Consider the following 23,204-nt stretch of genomic DNA (forward strand, 5'->3'; position numbering starts at 1 on the left):
CCTCTCTATTCAAGTCTCCTGTTGTAAATAGATTTCTCAAAGGCATTACACACCTTTTCCCTCCTATTCCGTTTGTTATGCCACAATGGGACTTGAATCTAGTTCTTACTTATTTGATGTGCGCTCTTTTTGAGCCACTTCACAACTGTCCTCTTGGTTTATTGACTTTGAAGACTGCTTTCCTGGTTGCCATGACCTCTGCTAGGCACGTGAGTGAACTCCAGGCTCCTTCCTGTAAGCCTCCCTTTGTCGGTTCATCCAGATAAGGTTGTGCTTCGCGCTCGTCCTTCCTTCTTGCCAAAGGTTGTCACTGCCTTCCACCTCGGGCGAACTATCACCTTGCCCACTTTCTTTCCGCCTCCGCACCCTTCCAGAGAGGAAGAAAGGCTCCACCGTCTGGACCCAAAACGTGCGCTCTCATTCTACCTCAATCGCACACAACAGTTCCGGGTGGATGACCAGCTCTTTGTTGGCTACGTAGGCTCGAAGAAAGGCCAGGCTGTACACAAGAGGACTATCTCAAGCTGGGTCCTCTTGTGTATCAAGGCCTGTTATTCTGTGGCTAAAAAGGAACCTCCGGGGGTTACGCCCCCATTCTACCAGGGCGACAGCAGCTACTACTGCATTGAAACGGGTTGTCCCCCTGCAGGACATCCGTCAGGCAGCCATGTGGGCCTCGCTGCACACTTTTACTAAGCATTATTGCCTTGATAGTCAAGTCCGGAGAGACCGCTTCTTTGGCCGTTCTGTTCTCTGTGACTTTCTGGTGTGATCTTGGTTCACAGACCCACCACCGGGATTGGTATTGCTGGGGTATCTATTCTAAGGTAAGGAATCTATCACTTACGTGTTTCTTTCAGATGAACAAGTTACTTACCTTCGGTAATAATATATCTGTAAGAAACTTTAGTTCGTGAGAGATTCCTTACCGCCCCACCCATCCTCCCCGTTCTGCAAATTGATTTTTAGGGTTAAGGTCATCCCTTTCAGGGCCCTAGTTTCAATGCACCAGTGGTCAGTATCTTGCATGGCCCTGCGTTCCTGGCATGGAAAGTTGTGTACAGAACTGACGTCTTCGCACGTGGGCACGTCTAAGTAGCTCCAGCGATGTTATCTCAGCGACTACGACATCAAGGATGTACGCGGAGCTGCACAACGACACCTACCGACACGCTGGGGTACTGCTGACGAAAACTTTCCGGATGCAGTCTGATGCCTGGGGTAATTCTAAGGTAAGGAATCTATCACTAACTAATGTTTCTTACAGATATATCGTTATTTAGGTAAGTAACTTGTTCAACAGTGCACCAGAATGGACTAAAAAGTCAATAGCTTTCTTCATTAACGCTGAAGAATTTAAAGATGATTTCTGCATACTATGTAACAAGCGGCAAGGATCTCTTACAGGGAAGCACTTCAGGTCAGACATCGATTTTGACAGGTCATCACAACTTTTTCATATTCGTAGCTGAATCACTTCAAATACATACAATATCACTCCAATCTTTTTTGAACTTGGTAAGAACTTTTTGCAGAAGCATTCAAAGAGACACAGCGTTACATGTTTTCCAAATGTCTAGTGTCATGTTTTCAACACTATCCCAGATGCTTTGTGAATGCACTCTTTTCACATATACCTGTCACTATATCTTGCATTGAATGTTTAAAGATTGGGGTGTTTGGCAATTCACCTACTATCAATACTGACTCACTAGAAAAGAAGGGGGCTGATGTATCAAGGGTTATTACCCATTCTCTGTGGGTAAATGGGATGGTACATATTGGGAAAGATTCTTATGAAACCTACATGTTTCCTATCAGTGAAAGACTCAAACTTAGCTAAAAAATCAAACATGCGTTTGATTTTTCCTGATTCTCTACAGTTTATAAAATGAATAAAAAACATCTAAAAGATGCTTCTAACCCCGTGTCTTTAGACCAAAGACCACAAAAGGAAGAAGAAACAATATTTTAGTGACATCCCTACACACCAAAACTCAAACAGAATATTATCCCAGTCTTTCTTACAACTACCTTGTATAAGTTACATTGTATTTGCCCCTTCAGGAAGAAATACAAATTACTCTTTCACTCTCCTTTTCCTTTCTTTGAATGGCATTTAGTTTGTGGTTGTGCATTTTTTTTTTGGTGTTTATATGTTTACACTAGTGGGCGCTATTTCTCTTCCGTGGAGTTTTATTAGTTATTATATGTTTAAACCTAAACCCGGACAGCCTAATTATTACCTAACCACCTAGGTTTAGAATGCACTGTAACATCGTGCACAGTTGTTCTGTGGTTTACAGTTATTCGTGGGACCTCCGATATCACCCCACTTTTGCATGTTGGGATTTACTCACCCATACTAATGATACAAACAGTAAAACTACAAGTCCCAGAATGCTAACTGGTTGCCTAAAATTCCAGGACTGAGAGATCTCATGTAATGGCATACTGGATATCTATTTCCCCATGAAAGGACAGCTGCTTTCTGATTGTGTATGATTTCACTCTCATTGTAGTTGCTGTCTGGTGTAATGTTGCTCTACGCATCATCCCCTCGATTGTGTGTGGGTGTTGTAAAGAAGCTTTGACTGGAAAGCTTGCCCAAAAGACAAATGGAATACAGTGCATTTTGTGTGTTGCATTTACTTTGATTATGCTTAGTGGCATTCAAATTTGTGTATAATAGACCACCAAGGCAGGTAAAGAGGACAGTCATTTTGGTTTTCGGAAACAAGATACTTAAAGCCCAAAAAGTATTTAATTATTTTTGGCCCAGGGCTGCGTGCCTCATTGTAGCTATGCATAGAGTAGAAATGTCTATCCCAGATTCTCATTACCAACAGAATGATGGACACTTGTGGGCGACTGTGCTACTTTTGCAGCTCATCCTCCACTTGCTCGTTGGGGCTTCCCTCCCTCATGTGTCCTGCATTCACTTTTTTTTTTTTTTTTGCAGTTACCTGAACGATCTGGAGAGGATAGCCCGAGCAGATTACATCCCTACACAGCAGGATGTTCTGCGGACAAGGGTGAAGACCACCGGCATCGTTGAGACTCACTTCACCTTCAAAGACCTGCACTTCAAGTAAGTGACACATTGGTGGAGACCTGAATGGCTACTTTTTCTGCAGGCTGTCCCTGCATCAAGAAATGCTATACAGTTGTAGTTTAATATAGCGCATACATTTATTTGTTTATTGGATGAATGTAAGAAAAGCACACATGAACTCAACGTGATCCTGGTTGGGCATCTTGTGAATCTTGACCGTAGCTTAGATTAGTATGGTGAATACAAACAATGCTTAGGCGTTATTGGCCTATGGCTATTTGTACTGATTCTATTAAAGAATTTTTAATTGTGAATGTCACACAGGATTGGGCTTGGAATCACCCAGTGTCCTTGAAGTGCCATCTAGGACGTTTTGAGTACTTCTGCTGCACTACTGCAGCCTCCTATTGGGGACAGAGGTCGTGTCCTTCTTCAGGATAGTTTTCTTGCCGTGTTTTGCCCATCTGTGCTCTCCCGCTCTTCCATAACTAAAAAATATGCAAGCTTTGTAGTTCAGGCTCTGCCGTAACTGGAACATACCGTTTTCAGCAAAGAGTGACAGCTCCTGAGAAAAGGTAGTGGGAGGGCCTACAATGTAGCTTGCGTGAGGTGTTCCCCGCTAATGCCTCAAAAACTCACCGTTCTGTTCCCCAGCCCTTTACTCAGTGGATGTATGCAGGTTTTCTCAAATATTTTGCTTTATTACCTCTGTTATCAGGAGTGTTTGACCCTATCATCAGAACGAGAATTGGCAGTCAGTAGGTCTGGCCCTTTTAAACCTGTATTTATTTATTGTTTGCAAACATAGGCATACGATGTTAAAAGTACTACAAAGTAAAAATTCCACTGTTTAAAGGTGTTATCCACATTTTCATAAACAAAGGACAATGAACAATCAGAAAAATGAATTTGCAAAACATTAGTTAAAGCAGTAATAAAGGCCTAGATTGACCTGCCAGCCTTGGCACCGAAGTCTACTACGCTATGGGCAGATGTGCACATGTCCATAGGAATAATGCCACCACTCATAGGGAAGAGAGCCAATGCCAGATATAGGTTGCCTTCACTGTCATAGTGTGGTGGTTATATATTAGTAGGCATTAACTATATATAGTTGCTATTAGCCAGTATCATCCTTGCTCCTGATGTTTGCAAAATGTAAAGGCTTGTGACAGTCCTTTTCACCTCCCCTGACTTCCATGATCCTATGGACAAAGTTACAGGTGATGTTGAATCTCCCTCCATGTAAAAAGTATCTCAGGTGGTTCAAAACCATATTGTCTACAGATAATATTCAGACACTCCTTGGCCTCTTTTTTCAGGCCACTGGAGATTACTCATGCAGAGTTGCAAGCACTGACAGTTCACAGTTGATTTGTTCCTTACCAATACTGTTTACTAGACGTTGTAATCTTCACCAGGCTTCCTACCCTGGTTTCCCTTCCTCTCTTGTCCGGATTTGTTTTCCGGTTTGGTTTCTACCTTTGTTTAGACCTTTCCTACCGCTTGTCTATGCAGACCTCTGGTTCTGAGGTTCGTGGATTGAACAAGGATCTTGGCAGCAGTGTTACCTACCAGAGTTGAGTATGGGTGTCATACATGATGCCCAGAGGGCATGCTTCAGACTTTAGCTGTTGGCATAAGAGCAAGTTAATGTATGTGGCATGAAGCAAAAAGTGTGAGGACCGATTCACAAACAGCATATACAAAGCCAGCCAGAGTGTGACCTTAGAGGGACAGAGTCTTGGTTTTGGGAAAAGCCAGAACTTCATGGCCCTTCTGAAATGCAAGTGCTTGTTGATACATCTGGTTTTTTAGGCAGATAATTCCATAATTTGCATGTCTGAATGGAGTAGTAATTACTTTCAATAAAAGCTGTATGGTAAGTGGGAACAATAAGCAGTGAGGCCAGTCTTGATCTCCGGTTTCTCTTATGCTCCTAAAGTCTTGCGTTTCAGTTGTAGAAATCTAGTTCCCAGCCTGTGGATTGCCCTGATTTGCAATACAAAGGGGCTTTAAACGATATTCCTTTGGTCACTGGCAATTGCTGTAGTGCTTTGAGGACAGGTGTTCTGTATTCAAGTTTGTTTATGTTACGGACTTACAAGAAGAAGCAGAGGGCAACGGCAGACAACTAAACTGCACCTCACATTAAGTTCAAGGTAGTAGTGCACTCCTCTTCCAATACCAGCCGTTGTATGGTTTTACTGCAGAAGCAGACAGTCTTGATAACGCAAGAGAGTGGAATCGTGCACCCGAAAATGCAATAATCAAAGAATCCTTTAGTCCATTAGGAAAGTTCCAGCTTTATCATAATCATAAAATTCAATCAGTAAAAAACGTTCCAGCCAAAGCGTTTCGTTCAAGCAGTGTTGAACTTCGTCAGGGCTGTAATACATATAAAGACTTGACATGAGTACATACATGCACTACAAAAACATATATATACATACAAAAACATGAGACACTACGACATGACCCTAACAATAAGTACGAGAATCCATACACATACAATAAGCCTTATAAAATGCTTCTCAGACCCCAGTAACAATGACTAATACTTGTGTATTCCTTCATGAAGCTTTTGAGGGTCCATATAGGAAAAGTACACAATAAATGACATCAACACTAGTCCACTAACTCATTCATCCGTGAGTTTAAAAATGATTGGTCCATCTTGTTGTTAGTCCTATATATTGCTGCAGTGGATGTCTGAGTGCGTCTCCAACAGGTGGGAACCTTGGAGCTTTGATTTATACGCGGCCTCCGAGCCGCGGGAGATGCACCACCCGGTAATTTGGGGCCACGGAGCTCCGTATCACTGATCCTCAATGTGGAGGCACCCACGGAGGATTGACAAGCCGGAGGTGCAAGTGTAGGCCTATTGGTGGGCTTGAAACAGCTCGGCCAGCGGCACATAACTGAAGCACACACTACAAGACCCACTAACCAACGCGGACTCATTTGAGTCGCCCATTGGAGGGCTCACATTTTTAAGTGGGAGGTGTGGCTTCTATGCCAAAATGACTGTCGCGCCTCTGAAGAGTGCAATGAGCACGAAACGCGTCCGGCGTGAATCGACAGGCATGCTGTAAACTTGATCCGCGCGCCGATCTGGCTTTTACCTCATGAAGGTTGCTGCAGTGGATGTCTGAGTGCATCTCCACCAGGTGGGAACCTTGGAGCATATATATATATATATATATATATATATATATATATATATATATATGTATATGTATATGTATATGTATATGTGTCAATGTGTCAGTGCAACAGATACCCAAAAAGGGTTTCCCAGCGCCGGGAGGAACTACTGGCCAAAGAGCCAGGTCATGAGAGATTTGTGTAACATGACAAGGTTAGATTGTGTACGGAGGGACAGAGGCAGGGCATTCCTTAAGACAGGACCCCCAAGTAAGAGAAGGAGCGTCCTCCCATACGGGAGAGTCTGGTCCTAGGGACTTGGAATTTTGCAAGTGTGGAACACCGGAGAACGCGCGAAGGGACGTAAAGATGAGCTAGGCGTTGTAAGTAGAGGGGAGATGTAGCATGCTTAATTCGGAACATGTAAGTAAGGGCCTTGAACATAACCCGTTTCTCCACCGAAAGCCAGTGGAGGCTCCCAAGCAGCCTGGAGACCGAAGCAGTTTTGGAAACACTGTATAGTAATCTAGCAGCAGAGTTTTGGACTCGCTGCAACTTGCGTGTTACATCCTTGTTAGCGCCCAGATAGAGGATGTTCCCGTAGTCCAGCCTTGAAGTAATGAGGGCCTGGACTACGGTACGCTGGGTATGAGTAGGTAGCATCCACACCATCTTCCTCAACCATTTTAAGATGGTAAAACAGGTAGCGGCAACCTTGGTAACTTGCTGACGCATGGATAGTGAATCATCGATGATGAAACCAAGATTGCATGCCTATGTTAAGGGTCGCGGGAGCAAGCCCATTTCTTGGGGCCAATGTTGGGGGCCCCAGAGATCTTTATCTTCGCCCAGAACCAGGACCTCTGTTTTTTCACCATTAAGTTTTAGGAAGTTGGCATTCATCCTGGTCATAACTTTGCTTAAGCCTGTTTTGAGGATAGACGGCTCGGTGGTCTTACCTGCTGAGAGGGAGAAGATAATTTGGCTGTCGTCGACGTATGGAAATAGCGACAACCCGGAGTCTTCTACCAATACTGCCAGAGGTCTAACATAAATGTTAAAAAGCAGGGGGCTGAGAAATGAGCCCTGTGGAACCCCATAAGGCGAAGAGTAGAGTTTAGATTTAGCAGTAGAAGAAAAGACCTGGAAGGTACGATTGGAAAGAAAGGATGAAAGCCAGTTTAGGGCCGTCCCAGTAATCCCAGAGGAGTGGAGGGCCTTAATAAGTACGTTATGAGAGACCGTATCAAAGGTCGCGCTGAGATCCCGCAATACCAGGGCCATGGTTCCGCCTGCATCCAGGTTTTGTCGGAGCATTTTAGTCGCACCTAAAAGTGTGGCCTCTGTAGAGTAACCAGTCCTGAAGCCGGATTGGGAAGGATGTAGAAGCTCATTGGTTTCGATGAACCTGGAAAGATGTCCATTGATGTGTCTCTCCAAAGTTTTTGAGAGAGCAGGGAGAAGTGAAATATGACTGTCATTTGAGGGAAAGGCAGGGTCCAGATTAGGTTTTTTTAATAATTGGACAACCATCGCATGTTTCCAATCTGGGGGTACAAGGGACTCCCTAAGAGAGGCGTTAAGAAGGTCAAGGATGTAACACAGTGATGGTTGTTCAATTTGCTCTAAGACCGTGACGGGAAGAAAATCGCAGGGGGATCCTGACTTGATTTTATTAAGGAGTTGAGTAAGTGTCACCATGTCCGGGAGTGGCCAGACATCAAGTGTGTGGTCAGGAGCAAGGGTAGTGCACCTTCAGATATTGGGTCGGATAGGACAGGGATTACAGAATGAATAGATGTGGAAGGGAGGGTGGAGCTGGCCAGTGCAGAGTAGATTGTTTCCACTTTGTTTAAAAAGAATTGTGCCAGTTCCTCGCATTTGGTGTTATTTAAGCTGGGAGGTGCTTGATTGGTTGCTGAGCCCGATAATTCTTTAACCATCTTAAATAAGGTTTTTGGGCAGTTTTTAGCCTGGGTGATGGTTGATGAAATGAAGTTGGCTCAAGCAGACTTACAATGGGAATGGTAGGTCCTTCTGGCGGTGAGGTAAACCGTTTTAGCTTCGGGCCCATAAATCCTTCGCCCCGCCGTTCCAAATTTTTAAATTTAGTCTTCTCCCTTTTTAGTTCGTCAGAGAACGAGGGTGCCGGGGGGCGATGTTTGTTTATCTTCTTGACGGTAGTGGGAAGGCTGGTGTCTAATACAGACTGAATCCAGTCATGAAAAGCCATCAGGTCAAGAGCAAAATGATTTTTAAAAATGGGGGCATTAGCAGAGAGAAACCGATTGAAGTTAGCGGTATCAAGGTTCTTCTAGTTTCTGGACAGTTTAGTGCCGCCATCACGCATGATGTAGGGTAAACGAGGTGCCTCGATACTAAAGCCTACCAAAAAATGATCAGTCCACCACACTGGGGTTGCTGCTGGACAATGTAGAGAAGGTAGGCTCGACAAAATGGGGCTTTATGGGTTGGTCCGCTGTTATGAAGTTGGATGTTCATAGCAGCAAGATCAGAGATACAACTATTACTGGTAGTACAAGTGGGGTCCTCTAGCTGAAGATTGAGGTCTCCTAAAATGGTCAAATTGGCTGAGCCAAACAAAAAAAGGAGTAATGAGATCGGGGAAAATTAATGGTCCATGTGCGGGGGGGGAATATGCCAGCATCCCAGAAAAGGTGAATTGAGGGGTCAGGATAAGTTTAAACACTGCCGCTTCACAGCCGGGGACCAGTAGCACATCAAACTTGCAGGTAAAGATTTTTTTTAAAATAATGGCGATCCCTCAACCTAACCTATCTACTCTATCTTTCCTGACAATGGCATAGTTGTGTGGAAGGGCTCTGGCTACGTTGGGGCCTGAGGCGCCATTAAGCCGTGTCTCAGTGAGAAAGATGGCGTCTGGGTGTTGGTCCACTAAAAGGTCAAAGATGTCCGCCTGGTGTTTAGGAAGAGAGCGGCAATTAATGTTATAGAAAGAGAAGTTGTTAGAGGTGGTTAACTTGGGTTTATTGTGGCTTTGTTTATGCTGAGGGACAGTGGCGGCATTACCTAATCCTTCTAAGTGCGTATATACTTTTTTTTAAATAAAACCAATCGAAGCAGTCTGGTACCCCACAAAACGTTAACCAGTGTATAGGTCTAAAGAAGTGAGGTGAGTCAAGGAAGTACCTCATGTAAGCAACACCAGGAGAGCTGCTGGTAGGTACTCATCAGTTAGCTCACTTTGTTATCATTGGCACTTTCCTGACCCAAAAGGAAACAAAACCCAACTCCCAATTACGAGAAGCTGAAGAGAAGCAATGTGTCAAAAATAAAGTGATATTAAGTTAAATACTGAAGAGCCCTGTTACATGCAGGAGGCCAATTATGCTACTCCTATTAGGTTAAAATTGAGTTACAGAAACACAAAACACCTGCCTTTAATTTTCATTGTGTCTGTACTCCTTAAAAACAACAATATCATGTTTAGACCATTTTAACCTGAACTGCCGACATATTTCATTGCCAATAACGTTGTGGCAATTTCATCAGGGTATGGGACCCAATTCCACCTCGAGGATGCACCGGACCAGGTAGTTGCCAGGTGGAGTCCTACCAACAAGCCACCGATAAAAGTCACAGAAGGCAAACAACCCCAAACGCCGGTGGCCTGGCATCCGCGTCTTCCCTGCAACCTGCTTCACATAATTGGGAGTTGGGTTTCATTTCCTTTTGTGTCAGGAAAGTGCCAATGATGACACAGGGAGCTAACTGGTGAGTACCTACTAGCCACCCTCCCGGTGTTACTTATGTGAGGTCCTCACTTTTTTAGACCTATACACTGGTAAAGGTTTTGTAGTTACCGGCCTGCTTTGATTGTTTTAACATTAAAAAAGCCACATATACGGCGGGTATGTGACTAGAGAGCAAACCCTGTCCCACTCAGAACTAAATGGTGCGACTCTCCCTCACAACTGGGACTTAGATTTGTAATATGTATCCAGGTTTTTGTATGTTGACATTATTCAGTGGAGCGCGCCAGTGCCTAGTTGTGAAGTTGTTTGTTCCTTGCAGTTTGGCAGTTGATTTTCTTGTGTGTTCAATGTAGAGTCTATATGCATAATGCAATCTTTGCATCACAAAGGCTAGGGCTGCATCTCTCAGACGTGAGAGCCCCAAGTAGGTGTAGATACATTGTGTAATTCTCACCTTGTAGAATGCGTCGCTTGTCACTTTGTTCACTTGGGACTGAATCAAGACTTTAGAGTCTGCAATCATTCCACAGTGGTTTTTATTTCAGTCAGTGTTAGATGGCTGCCCCTTTTCCTATTATTAAAAGTATATTAGGTTATTGGTTTATCATGATCCTCAGGTGAGTATTTCTGTTCCTCAGTCAGTAGGCATTCTTAGTCTTAAAGGTTTTAATTGTGAGGAAGTTTTGAGTGTTACTGTTATCTGAGTGTCATCAGTGTCAATCTAGCAGTTGAGGGTGAAAGAGTTCACCGGTTTATGAAGAGGGATAAGTAGATGTTGCAGAATAATGGTGTGATAGTAGAAGCCCCAAGGACACCTCCTAAACTGATGGAGAGTGAAGAATTAAAAGGTGATAAGGAGAAAATTTGGTTACGGTCTTTTATAAAGGGTTGTACACTGCATTCCAGTCATAAAGGCTTTGCCCTATTAGCAGGTTGTCAACTGTGCTGAAGGTAGTTGACAGGATAAGTAGCAGTAGAACAGCAACCACAATGTTGTTGACCGTCTTGAAGGTCATACTAAATGGAGATTAGTGGTTATTGTGTGTTTCTTCAAGGTCTGAAACCATTCTGTCTATTGTGTTAAAGAAAGTTGATGTCTGTCCGAAGGCTACCTTTTCAATGAGTTTATCTAAGAAAGCGAACCTAAGCTCTGGTCTGTAATCAGTTGGTTCAGTCTAATTAACTCATTGTTCCTTTAGAAAGGGTTAAATATATTCTGTTTTAAGTCCATTTGGAAATTCACCAGTTGATAGGAAGAGTCGGTGAGCATCCTCTGATATTGACAGCAGAGCATTCAAGAAAGAATGATTTGAAGATGTGTGGCAGGCAAGGATCTGCTGTAGAGCCAGCTGCATTTGAAGCTTTAATTCGTTCACGAGTATATTTTACTTTTAGAAGTTAAATGCGCAGAGTATTGGTTGAGTGCCTAGAGTAGCCTGATTTGGTGAGAGAACCTCTCCGAGAACTACGCTTGCTTTATAGAGGAAGTAGGCTTTGAAAGCGGTGTCTTTCCTGACAAAGTAAATTGCTAAGAGATAATGCAATTCCTGAGCTTGTTTAACCTTAATTGAAGTGCTGGTATGGTTATAAATTCATCAGTGGTTCTGAACAAATCTTTGGTTGGGCATGTAGCCTCTGGGTAGTGTTGTGCCTGGTTGGACCACTTGGCTTCTTAATGACTATCCTGCGTATTACGTTTTACCTTTGCAGGCACTTGTCATTGCCAGCGTTCAATGTTTCCTCTGGAGTTTTTTTTAGCGATATGATTTCTGTACTTTTGTATCTGAATTGGACCAACCAGCTCTTTTTCTTTTGGGCCACAGACGCATGTTTTTTTAGATGGGCCATGCTGTGAAACGCTCTATTAATAATTTGTGGAAGTGCTTAACGGACATTTCTATGCAGTGCATGGAGAAGCATTCTTTGACTAAATTGACATTGAATCGCTTCCAGGTTGTGGCAGTTATGTTTGTGTTCAAATCTACAGGTTGTTTGGTTGTCAAGGAGATAATCTGAGAAAAGTGAACAATGTGATGATTGCTTCATGCAATAGGTCTATTTTCAGTGCCGATATTAAGCTTGTTGAGGAAAATATAGCGTCAAACATTTGGCCAGTTGAGTAGGTGAGACTGGTGGTCAATTGGTGGAAGACAGCTTCTTCAGTGCTGGAGAGAAGGCAGATTGTTTGTGTAGTATTGGGTTGCCAAACTAGATTTTGAAGTCCCTTAGTATACATAGATTTTGTGTTTCATAGTGACAGGAGCTATTCATTCTAGTATAGCATCTGTAATAGCAACATTGTGTATTGCAGCGCCCATACAATGTGAAGCATCTTCACCTAGCCAAGTTTCGGTGTTAAAGAGGAGTTCAACTTTGAAATCTGCCAGTAGGTCATAGATGCAATTTCTGTTTTTGCCCAGGTAACTCACAATAATTAACATGCATAGAGTGTGTGGCCGATTCACGGGCCGTCATCTGCGGGGACTGACAGGGATAGGGTAGCGGCCATCTTAGTGAGGGCTCCCAGTGCACGTCGCTCGGACGACGGCATAAAAACATGCGTCCATGGTTCCGCGCAGCGGACGCGCCGATCGCGCGCCGGAGTCAAGCCAGAGTCCTGCCCGTCTGCGGTCGTCCGCGAACGACCGGGGCGCGGAGCAGGACTCCATGGCCCCACCCTTCAAACAAATTCTGACGCCCTAAGCAGCAGCAGCCACCGAATTCACTACTCCAAAACAGATCTCCTTACACTTGGTAAGAAGCCAATTCAAACCTGCTTTCATACTATAGATCCTGATTACATACCCTCTCTCTGTAAACTATGCAACTAGGCACTCCCCACGATACACAAAATTCCAGGAAAGGTAGCTAATCTGAAGATGATACTGCTAAACTGTAGGTCTATGACTAAACATAAAATGGAAATCTGCGACCTATTGACAAATAAAGATCTGGACGCCATGTTTCTTACGGAGACATGGCTAGAAGATTCATCCTCCCCTGATATTCTAGAAGCTATACCTCCCAGTTAGTCTTCTGAGAATTGACAGACAAAAACAACGTGGAGGAGGACTTGCACTTATCTATAAAGCAGAGCTAGAATGCACTTTAATAAAATCCACCATAATCAATAGTGAATGTGGCCTATTTACTATAAAATTAGAACCAAAAAATACGATCACTGGTCTACTTATTTACCGGACCCCGGGAACCGCGGCACCTTTCTGCAGTCAACTCATCGAAATAGCTACCCACCTAGCAGTTAGATATAAAAATCTAATCATTCTAGGCGACCTAAATCTTCATTTTGAAGATATTAACTCTAGTAAAGCACAACTTTTAGCGGCCGCACTTAACTCTGTAGACATAAAACTTCTCTCTACAATCCCCACACACCAGCAGGGACATCTTTTAGACCCCATTTTTGCGAATTGGGAGGGCATTAAGACCTTACCCCCGATCCCATTGATTTGGTCTGACCACAGCATTGTGCCATTTGAGATAATAAGAGAACCTACAGAAATCACACCTATAAAACATCCTCCTCACAAACGCCGCAATTGGAAAAAATTCACCCCTGAACTCTTTAAGAGCATGTTAGCCGAGCAACCTCCAACAATAGGTAACTCCTTACAGGAGGTATGGGACAACTACGAATTATGGATGGTGAAAGCACTAGATAAGATTGATCCCTGGACAGCCAAAGCTCCAGTAAGACAATCCAAAACCGCTCCATGGTTTTCGGAGAGACTCAGAACAGCAAAAGCTCAATGTAAATCTATAGAGCGTAAATGGAGGAAAAGCTACGCACCTGAACTCAAAGAAAGCTACAGAATTGAATTAAAAAAATATCAGAAAATGGTTAGAGCAGAGAAAAGTTACCACTATAAAAATAGAATTGAGGAAGCAGATAATCCCACGAGAGAGTTGTTTAGTAACTACAGAGAACTCACTGTCTCATCACGACTAGATACTCAAGACACATACTCCGCTGAGATATGTGATCAAATCGCGGACTTCTTTGTAGAAAAAGTAGAAAGAATTCATGCCACCTTTGTAAGCAACACAACTCCTGTAAATATCAACGTGGATACTAAAGGCACCCAAACGCACAAATCCCCACTTACCAGTTTCATTACTCCGGACAAACAAGATCTATTCAAAATCATTAATGACATACAGTCCGTCTCCCCCACCGATGCCTACCCACCCGAACGGTGTAAGGGAGTTATGGAAAGCACATTAATTGATCACATCAGTCATATGATCACTTTATCTTTCCAGGAGTGCTATGTTCCAGAAATATGGAAAACTGCCCAAGTTATGCCATTAAAAAAGAAACTCAACATTCATATTTCTCAGTTCCAAAATCTACGCCCAATCTCACTTCTCCCGTTCTGTGCCAAAATCATAGAAACAGTGGCAAATAAACAACTTATGGAGTTTTTGGAGAAAGAAGCTCTCTTTCATCCTTCCCAGTCAGGATTTAGATCAGGCTACTCAACTGAGTCGGCAGTTCTATATTCGACTGAATGTATTCGGAAGATGGTGGACGAGGGCGAGACAGCAGCGTTGGTCCTATTAGACCTTAGTGCAGCATTTGACACCGTGCTGCACTCAACGCTGTTGTCTCGTCTCTTGGATATGGGAGTAACGGGCCCAGCTCTCGCTCGGCTTCAATCCTTTCTGACCGACAGAACTTTCCAGCTACACTGCCTACCCTTCAGATCATCTCCTCGGAAGGTGAGCCATGGGGTTCCACAGGGCTCTAGCTTGAGCCCCACGTTATTTAACATCTATATGGAACCCCTGGCACACATTGTGGAGGATTATGGGGTGGGAATTGTCCACTACGCTGACGACACCCAGCTGGTGTTCAAGTTAACCCCTGACCGAAGAGAATATGCCACCAATTTCTCAGACTGTATGTCGGCGGTAGCGGCCTGGATGAACAACAACTGTCTCCGTCTGAATGGAGATAAGACAGAGGTACTGGTGGTGGGGAGAGAAGTCTCTGCATGGTCTCATGCATGGTGGCCTAGTGAACTGGACAAGCTGCCTACTCCCGTAGAGACGGTTAGAAATCTAGGCGTTATGCTGGATTCCGACCTCTCCGGTAAGACCCAAGTCAAAGAGATAACAGGAAAATGCTTTGGCATATTAAAAGTTCTTCGTAAGGTGCTAGACCTTCTTCCCACCGAAGCCAGGAAAACCATAGTCCATGCTCTGATAACACCCCATTTGGACTATGGGAATGCCCTCCTGATTGGTCTCAGCCAGAAGGGCCTTCATCAATTACAATGTGTACAGAACACAGCAGCCCGACTGGTGCTCGGTCTCCCAAGAAGAACATCTGCTAGAGCTGCCTTATCCAAACTCCATTGGCTCCCAGTTAACGAGAGGATTAAGTTTAAGACCCTCTGCTATGCCCACCGCATCGCTCAGGGCAGAGGCCCTGACTACTTAAAAAATCTCCTTACCATACATCGCCCGACTAGGAATCTAAGATCATCGGGCATGATGTTATTTAAACTTCCCCGAATTACAAGAGCTAAAATGGGAGGAAAATCCTTTCGATACCTGGCGGCCAAGTATTGGAATGCTCTCCCGCTCTACCTGCGGATGGAGCCATCCGAAATGAGATTTAGGACAAAATTAAAAACTCATCTGTTCCCTAGCAAGTAACCCTTCTTCTGAGCTCCATGCCACTACTCCTCTGGATTTGTATTGTATTAGCAGTTAGTGCGGGGACACACAGTTTTGTGCAGCCAGGCGCTTTATAAATGTTTTATTATTATTATTATTATTATGGTTAATGTCAAATGTGGGCTTGTGGATATTGGTTGCTTAAATCCTGTTATGCTAGACAAACAAATGATGGATGGAATACTCAATAAATCATACATTCAACCCCAGTCAAGAGATCTGGGTTAAATCAATCGTTCTTTTGCTCACCATGGCACCCCAGTTTAGACCCAACCATATTCAAATCAGTTTTGACCCTGTGCCTCATGGGAACAGTCCAGACCGAACTACCAAGCCAGGTCCTCCCTGGACCGGAAACAAGCATCCTGGGACCGGTTTCTGGGTATTACCCTTCATCAGCCAGGCTAGCATGAATCCAGTGGCACAGTGAGCAAGGGACCCACGTCTGGGCATACCCATCCCACTTAGGGTGAAAAGTGCTACGCAAACAAATAATGGACGGAATGCTGAATAAAACATACATTCACCCCTGTCAAGAGATCTGGGTTAAATCCATTGTTCTTTTGCTCACTATGCCACCCCCAGTTTAGACCCAGCCATATGCAAACCAGTCTTGACCCTGTGCCTCATGGGAACAGTTCAGACCGAACTGCCAAGCCAGGTCCTCCCTGGACTGGAAAGAAGCATCCTGGGACCGGTTTCTGGGTATTACCCTTTATCAGCCATGCTAGCTTGAATCCAGTGGCAGAGGAAGCAAGGGACCCACGTCTGGGCATCCCACAATGGAAGGCCCAGATCTCTGAACTGGGGTGAATGTATGGCATTGTTCTGCATTCTGTCCATCAATTGTTATTAGGTTTCGCCTCGCCGAAGGATGCGCTCTGCGCATCTTTTCGGCGCAGGCGAAATCCTGTTGAGTTCCATAGTGTAGCTTTGTTCGGCCCTCGTCCTTGATTGGCTGGCTCCGTAAACGGAGCCTTGCCATTGGACGAGGGGCCTGTCCGTCAATGCCGGACCAGACACGGGGGCGTTCCCGACATTCTTTGGCTTTTGCCGACGTCACGGGACGCCGGGAACGCCCCCGTGTCTGGTCCGGCATTGCCGGCACTACTGCGTCTCTTCTCCTCCGTCGCCGGCCTCCAGTCTCCTCCTCCCCGATTGTATTGCCCCGTGACTGGCCGGCCGGCCAATCCTAGCGCGGCCGGCCGGAAGTGCCCGCCCCCCGCAGCCCGGGGAAGAAGGAGAGGAAGACGGTAAGCACTATGGCGGCGCCCGCGGGGAGAGCGGAGAAGTGCCTCTCCAACCTGCCGCTCTGTCTGGGCTGCCCAGCCTGTCGCTGCTTGCTCCCGTCCCCGTTCCCGTGGTGATGTTTTTCTGAAACGTAAGGAGTTTGCGTATTTTTAACCTTATTTGGTAGCACCCCATACCGCAGACAATGTTAAAGTCCTCCCTTTCCAAAGTCTTTCCTGATGTCCATCGCTCATTCTTTAGCTCCTGGTTCTGAGACTAGTACTAAAAAGCTAGTTCTTGGTCACTGTCCCCTCCAGGCCTGATGGTATCCGTAAGACTCTGCCTTTCTCACTACCTTTCTACCCCTGAAGCTTATCCTGAGGTCTGGCGCCTTGCTGATGTTGGTACCTACCTTCCTATTGTTGCCTAGTAGTTACTACCCCCGTAGTCTTGAATGTGGTTCCCTGACTATGCGCCCGTTTACTGTTGTGCCAGTCCAAAGGCCCTTCTTCTTGTTGACATCTTTCTAGGCTCCCGATCGCCTGCCCAGACCTTGTCCCCGAGGGGAACAAGTCCACCACTCGCCCCTATGAGCGGGACACAGGCCCCAAACATCACAGCGACTCCACCACTCCGAACCATCACTTCGGGTCCACTCGACTGAGCCACCACATCGGCTGTCCCAGCCAGATTTTGATCCCTCTGCCCACCGCCATGTTGTGGTTGCTAAAGCCCTCTCTATGCTCTATGATGGGGGATGATTGTTGCCTTCCGATCCTGGCCTCTCTCCCAACCTCCACTATCTACACACCATTATCGAAGATGTGTTTGCCCAATATCGCCCTGAGTTGACCCCTGACAAGATCCACACAGTTGGTACTGTCTGCCGACCGGACCTCCTTTACAAAAACATTCTGTGGTCTGCTGTGCTGCCTTGATGTTTGCCTAAGTACGAACTGCACATTGTTGTCGATATATGTGCAAATGGTTGACGCCTGCTTGACTCTTCTTGCTTTGTTTGGTGTGCTGTTGCCTGGTATTTTGCCCCCGAGAAGGGCGCGGACGCTTCATGTTGCATTGTTTCCCACTCTCTGAGCCCTCCGCCTACACTCAACTAGATACTGTGCTCCTACTCTGTGGAAGGCCGCCGTCGACGAAATCGATGGTGAAGCCGCTGACTGGACCACCCATGATGTCTTCTTTTGTTTTGCTATGTATTGTTTTGCTTCTTTCTCTGACCTCCCATATGGCATCGCCCAAGGCCTGTCTCTCTATATATATATATATATATATATATATATATATATATATATATATATATATATATATATATATATATATACATACACACACACGCCAGGTTGCCTCTGTTTGCTTCTTTGCTCTGTCTGCTTCTCCTCCCCCCTCCATTCGCTCAAACACTGTGCCTTTCCTTATACTACAACCTCAGACAGAGCCGATTGTGCAGCCGTTGGCCGGACCACCCACGCCGCTCTGCACGAGGACCTTGGCTCCTTTGTCAAGGTTTTGCTTTGATCTGTTTCTCTCCCGGACCCCACAAGCTGTAGTACCTTCGCCTGTGACCTGTCGACTATAGTTATACCCCCGCCAGGAAAACACCTCTCTTGTCTCCCAGCCAGATAATCTCTGAGCCCTCCTGCCCCTGTTTTCCGGCCGACGCTGAGAGAGACTGCCTACACTGGGTCTCAGCTAGACACCACTCCTCCCGAGCACGGTTCATATTTACTTAGCGCACCGCTCCTGGCGCCTCAAATACTGCTCTCCTGTGGCAGGCGTAGCGCCCGTTGAGTTAGCCCTCGCATCTCCTCGACTCCACGTTAATAGGCCTTAATTACAAATTAAATTCAAACTACCTAGGCTCGCCCCCCCCCAGTTTGCTGAAAGAGCCTTTGTGACGCTCGCGCCCGGCGCAACAATTGTCCTGTCTTCACTCTCCTGCTGAAAACTTTCAACCTCCATCCCCCCTATAAGTGACACACACATATTTAAAATGGCCGCTCCAGTCTGCTGTTGGGCTCATGATTGCTACTGTAAGTTCACGCCTGGCGCATCATTTTCCCTGATCTCGCCCGCCCTAGAATGTTCCACTCTCACTCTGACTCCCCTTATTACTGCGCTTAGGCCTGCCTTAGCTCCTCTCAGAAAAGCACACTCTCTCTGACTCCCTCTATCAATACTACGAGTTGCCACTACCCCTAGCTTCTCTTACACTCTATGATTTTTGGCTTGCTAATTAGTAAGGCACATCCCTTCCACCCTCCCTATACCCCACACCTTAACACCCTATCCTGCAAGACCTATACCCCTCACCTTAAATAGTTATCTTGCAAAATTCAACACCACTGAGGGTCATTCACTGGTAACCTTTTTACTCCCACCTCTCTATTAACACTAGTCAAAATAACCCACCCCAGCATTCCCCCTTCGGCTCAGTTCAGAATGGACGCCAGACTCCAGAAACTAGGTATTAATAGTTACACAACTAATTCCCGGACAAACCTCTCCAAAACCCAGAATAAGAGCCAGCTGTAGGTAACTTCCATTTAGCGAGTCCTTAATAGCCATTATTACTGAAACTTTGTTGTGCCCATGGAAGGCATGCGTATTTATTCTGGGATTTAACATTGCATTGTAAAGTTTCTTATTTGATCAGTTCTGGTGTATATTCTGGGTTAAAACTTTGGCTGGGTCATTTTGGTGTGCTCAAAATTTGATTGCTTCCCAGGAGTGATTCTCGGATTTTAGATTTGGTGCGTGGATGCTTAGAGTGGGTAGAACAAGGTGTGTGGCTGGTCTCGGTGAGGGCTGCTACGCCTACGTCTTAGGTGTGGAGAGTTGGTGTGCGAATGCGCAGCGTGGAGGCCCACTCTGCAGGGGAGCTCAGGGTGACTGGTTTTACAGGGATGAACTGGGGCAGGGGTGAGACCCTCCAGGTCTTTGTTTGAGATGCTCATTCTATTTCTCTTTCATCCAGTCCAGTCTTGTTCTTTGCATTCTCGGGCTTATAATGAGAAAATCAGTTACAAGACCCAGAATACAAATAAAATAACTTAGTTAAAATGAACCACTTACACGAGGCAGAAGGGACCTTGAGCGATCTGGTTTTGCAGATTGCTGCTCTGTTTGGTGCAAGGTAGGTAAGGGGAGCAGAATCTTGGCAGTTCGACAGGAGTGTCAGGGAGGACACTGGAAGGAGGAAGGTCTTTGGATGACTCGGCAGAAAACTTTAGCATGACCATGTGAAACCATTCCATAGGAATGTCATTCATTTAATTGAGTTTTGTGCAAAGTGCACTTGTTACACAGTGCATCAGTGTATATCGAACCATCCTTTGTAATGGTTTCTACAAGGCATGACACGCTTGTTAATTCTGCTGTGGTCTCCTCTCAGGCTGCCTCTATCCTGTGCCCACCAGGGGCACTGGACTCGGGCTATGTTTTAAGACCAGGCTAATTTTTTATGTTTTAAGACAAGGTTAATATCCCCGCCATGGTCTTTTATTTACTCTGTTCCCCAAAGAAGACTCCTCCAAGGAAGACAGCCAAAAATTCTGCCTGTTGTTTGAGCCTTCCTGTGCACAGCTGTGCAAAGCATCTTTAGGAAAGAGGTGATCCGTGGTCCTGATGGGGCTCAATTTTTGAGGTTGACGGAAGGCACCTGGGGGCTGAGTAGGAGCCAGCATGAAATATTATTTACAGCGCTTAATGTTGCACTTTTTGCCACCAATAGGCGCTGTACATAACAGGTGTTACTATCACCCGTTTGCATGATGGTTGGGGTATCGACCTCGGAAGGATGAAACGGGGAGTTCGCCTTTCCTTGATTCTAACTGCTACAGGTTAATCAGAGAGCGAGTAAAGAGATCACATATTGTACACAAGATACACACCTGAAGTAAAGAGGTTTAACGCAGCCCGTTTGTAGTATGGGAAAATCAACTGGAAACCAAAGTAGAGAGATAAAACTTTGACGGGAGTTTTAGAAACACGTTTCTGAAGCAGACGGTTCTGTGTATGTATGCAGGAGAGAGATGCGTTAATGTAATTTAGCACATTGAACCCGCACAGACATTATGGTAATGCAGGTGTTTTTGGGCAGACATTGGTGTAGGGCCACGCTGTAACAAAGGCTGGGTGGAGGGTTCCAAATGCCAACCTTCCTTGGGGGGGATGTTTTGTGTGCCTTAGGTCACCCCTTGGTGATCCGGGCTCAGAGAGTGCGGCCTGGCTTTGTGCGTGCTGGCCGGGGTGTCGCGTAAATGGCGGCAGGTGCTGGTGGGCTGCCATGGTTGGCTGACCTCCTGAGTCACTGCCAGCCCATTGGCCACACGGAGAGCCATTTATTTCCTCACAAGTGACAGATGTGCTTGTGCCTCCGTGTGCCCCTGTTGCCTGCTTGTGCCTCAGTGTGCCCCTGTTGCCTGCTTGTGCGTCCGTGTGCCCCTGTTGCCTGCTTGTGCCTCAGTGTGCCCCTGTTGCCTGCTTGTGCCATGTGGGTGTGTGTGGAGGGCTCTGTGTGGCTGTGTGTGTGGGGAGGTTTGTGTGGCTGTGTGTGTGGGGAGCTTTGTGTGGCTGTGTGTGTGGGGAGCTTTGTGTGGCTGTGTGTGTGGGGAGCTTTGTGCGGCTGTGTGTGTGGGGAGCTTTGTGCGGCTGTGTGTGTGGGGAGCTTTGTGTGGCTGTGTGTGTGGGGGGGGCTCTGTGTGTCATTTGCGAGAGATAAAGCTAGTGGCATTGTAAATGACAATGCCATTTATTTATGTTAAAAAATACATAAATAAAAATAATGTCAAGAGCAATGCCAATAGCTCTAACTTTAACAAAGGCGAAACCATTGCATTGTAAATGCTTGTTTTTGCATTTGTCACCCTGAGTGGGACGGGTATGCCCAGACGTGGGTCCTGTGCTCTCCATGCCACTGGAGTCGAGCTATCATGGCTCAAAGCCTGAAACCGGTCCGAGGGTGCTTGTTTCCAGTCCAGGGAGGAGCTGGCTTTGCAGTTCAGGCTGGACTGTTCCCATTGGGTGCAGGGTCAAGACTGATTTGCATATGGCTGGGTCCAAACTGGAATGGCTTGGTGAGCAAAAAACAATGGATTTAGACCCAGATCTCTGTACTGGGGTGAATGTATGACATTGTTATGCATTCAGTCCATCAGTTGTTCTTTTTGCATAAGTCCTGTTGTGGACTGGATTTCTGACAGATGAGGGCTTCATTATTGCAGTCTATATTTAGCTCTTTGTAGCCATGTCTCTAGCTAGGTGAAACAGTAAAACAATCAATCAAACAGGATTTTTAGAGCGCTGGTAATCACGCGCAAGGGTTTCCAGGTGCTGAGATCCATGCTGCTTAGGTGGAATCAGTTGAACACCCAGGTCTCGAGTCCGTTTCTGATTTCCAAGATGAGAGGTTAAGGACCGGTAGTGGAGGGGGAGGCCAATCTAGGACTTTGAGGCGAGGGAGGCAGAGGCCATGTGTTTGGAGGGTTGGTGGAAACTCAGGCGGTGGTTGTTGTGGTCTCAGTCCCATCATGCCACGGCCCTTTGTCTAGCTATGAGGAGGCTGAGGGTAGCAGAAAGAGACAAAATTCCGGGTTGATGATTCATGGCACGCCCCTGGTGCGGGTCGCAGATCACACATTAATTTCGTTAACATTTCATCCTACTGTGGCGCTTGAATTCTAAATACTAAATACACCGTTCAATGTTCTTTACTACCGCTTTATTTATTTTGCCTCTTGCCTTTCTCTACCACAAACTCGAGAGATAACCAAACTCCATTGCTCATCCCAGACCCTCCGATAGCCCAATGAACGTCACACGGCGACGCTGATTACCGAACGTCACATGGCGACGTTGATTACGGCAACACGTCACGCCTGAAAGCGGCTGACGCTGCTGCTGTCTGTTTTCACTTGAAGTCTCCATGGAGACGTGTTGTACGGCTGCGCAGCTCCAATCGGGCATGGCATCAGATACTGAGACGCAGCGTCCTGCAGCGATGATCTGCTCACGGGGACAGTTACAATATGGTCACTGACGTGTTGTCTATTTAATAATGTTTCTGCTGTAAATTCAGTGGCATATTGCTAGAGACTGCAGCGAGCGAGAAACGGCGTGCAGCCAGTGGGAGTGTAGCACTTTAACATTGCACGTAGCACTTTAACATTGCACGTAGCACTTTAACATTGCACACGCTTGACATGCCACAGATACGCGCACCTGCTGCCTGCCCATTGTTTATCGCATGAAACCCGAGAATTTCATTTCATGTATCACCGATGGGGGATACAGTAAGGCATCTGCACAGC

At 45.8% G+C, this 23,204-nt stretch overlaps 1 protein-coding gene across 1 annotated transcript in view; it reads left to right on the forward strand.

The window, feature by feature from the left end:
• LOC147692601 (guanine nucleotide-binding protein G(i) subunit alpha-2) overlaps positions 1-23,204 on the forward strand; it is a 468,721-nt gene that overhangs the window by 388,862 nt on the left and 56,655 nt on the right. The window contains exon 5 of the mRNA XM_086938805.1: positions 2,963-3,091. Coding sequence (XP_086794931.1) covers positions 2,963-3,091 — 129 coding nt within the window. The remainder of the gene's footprint in view (positions 1-2,962; positions 3,092-23,204) is intronic.

Source organism: Lissotriton vulgaris, chromosome 9, assembly GCF_964263255.1.
Source record: "Lissotriton vulgaris chromosome 9, aLisVul1.2, whole genome shotgun sequence".
Classification (NCBI taxonomy): domain Eukaryota; kingdom Metazoa; phylum Chordata; class Amphibia; order Caudata; family Salamandridae; genus Lissotriton; species Lissotriton vulgaris.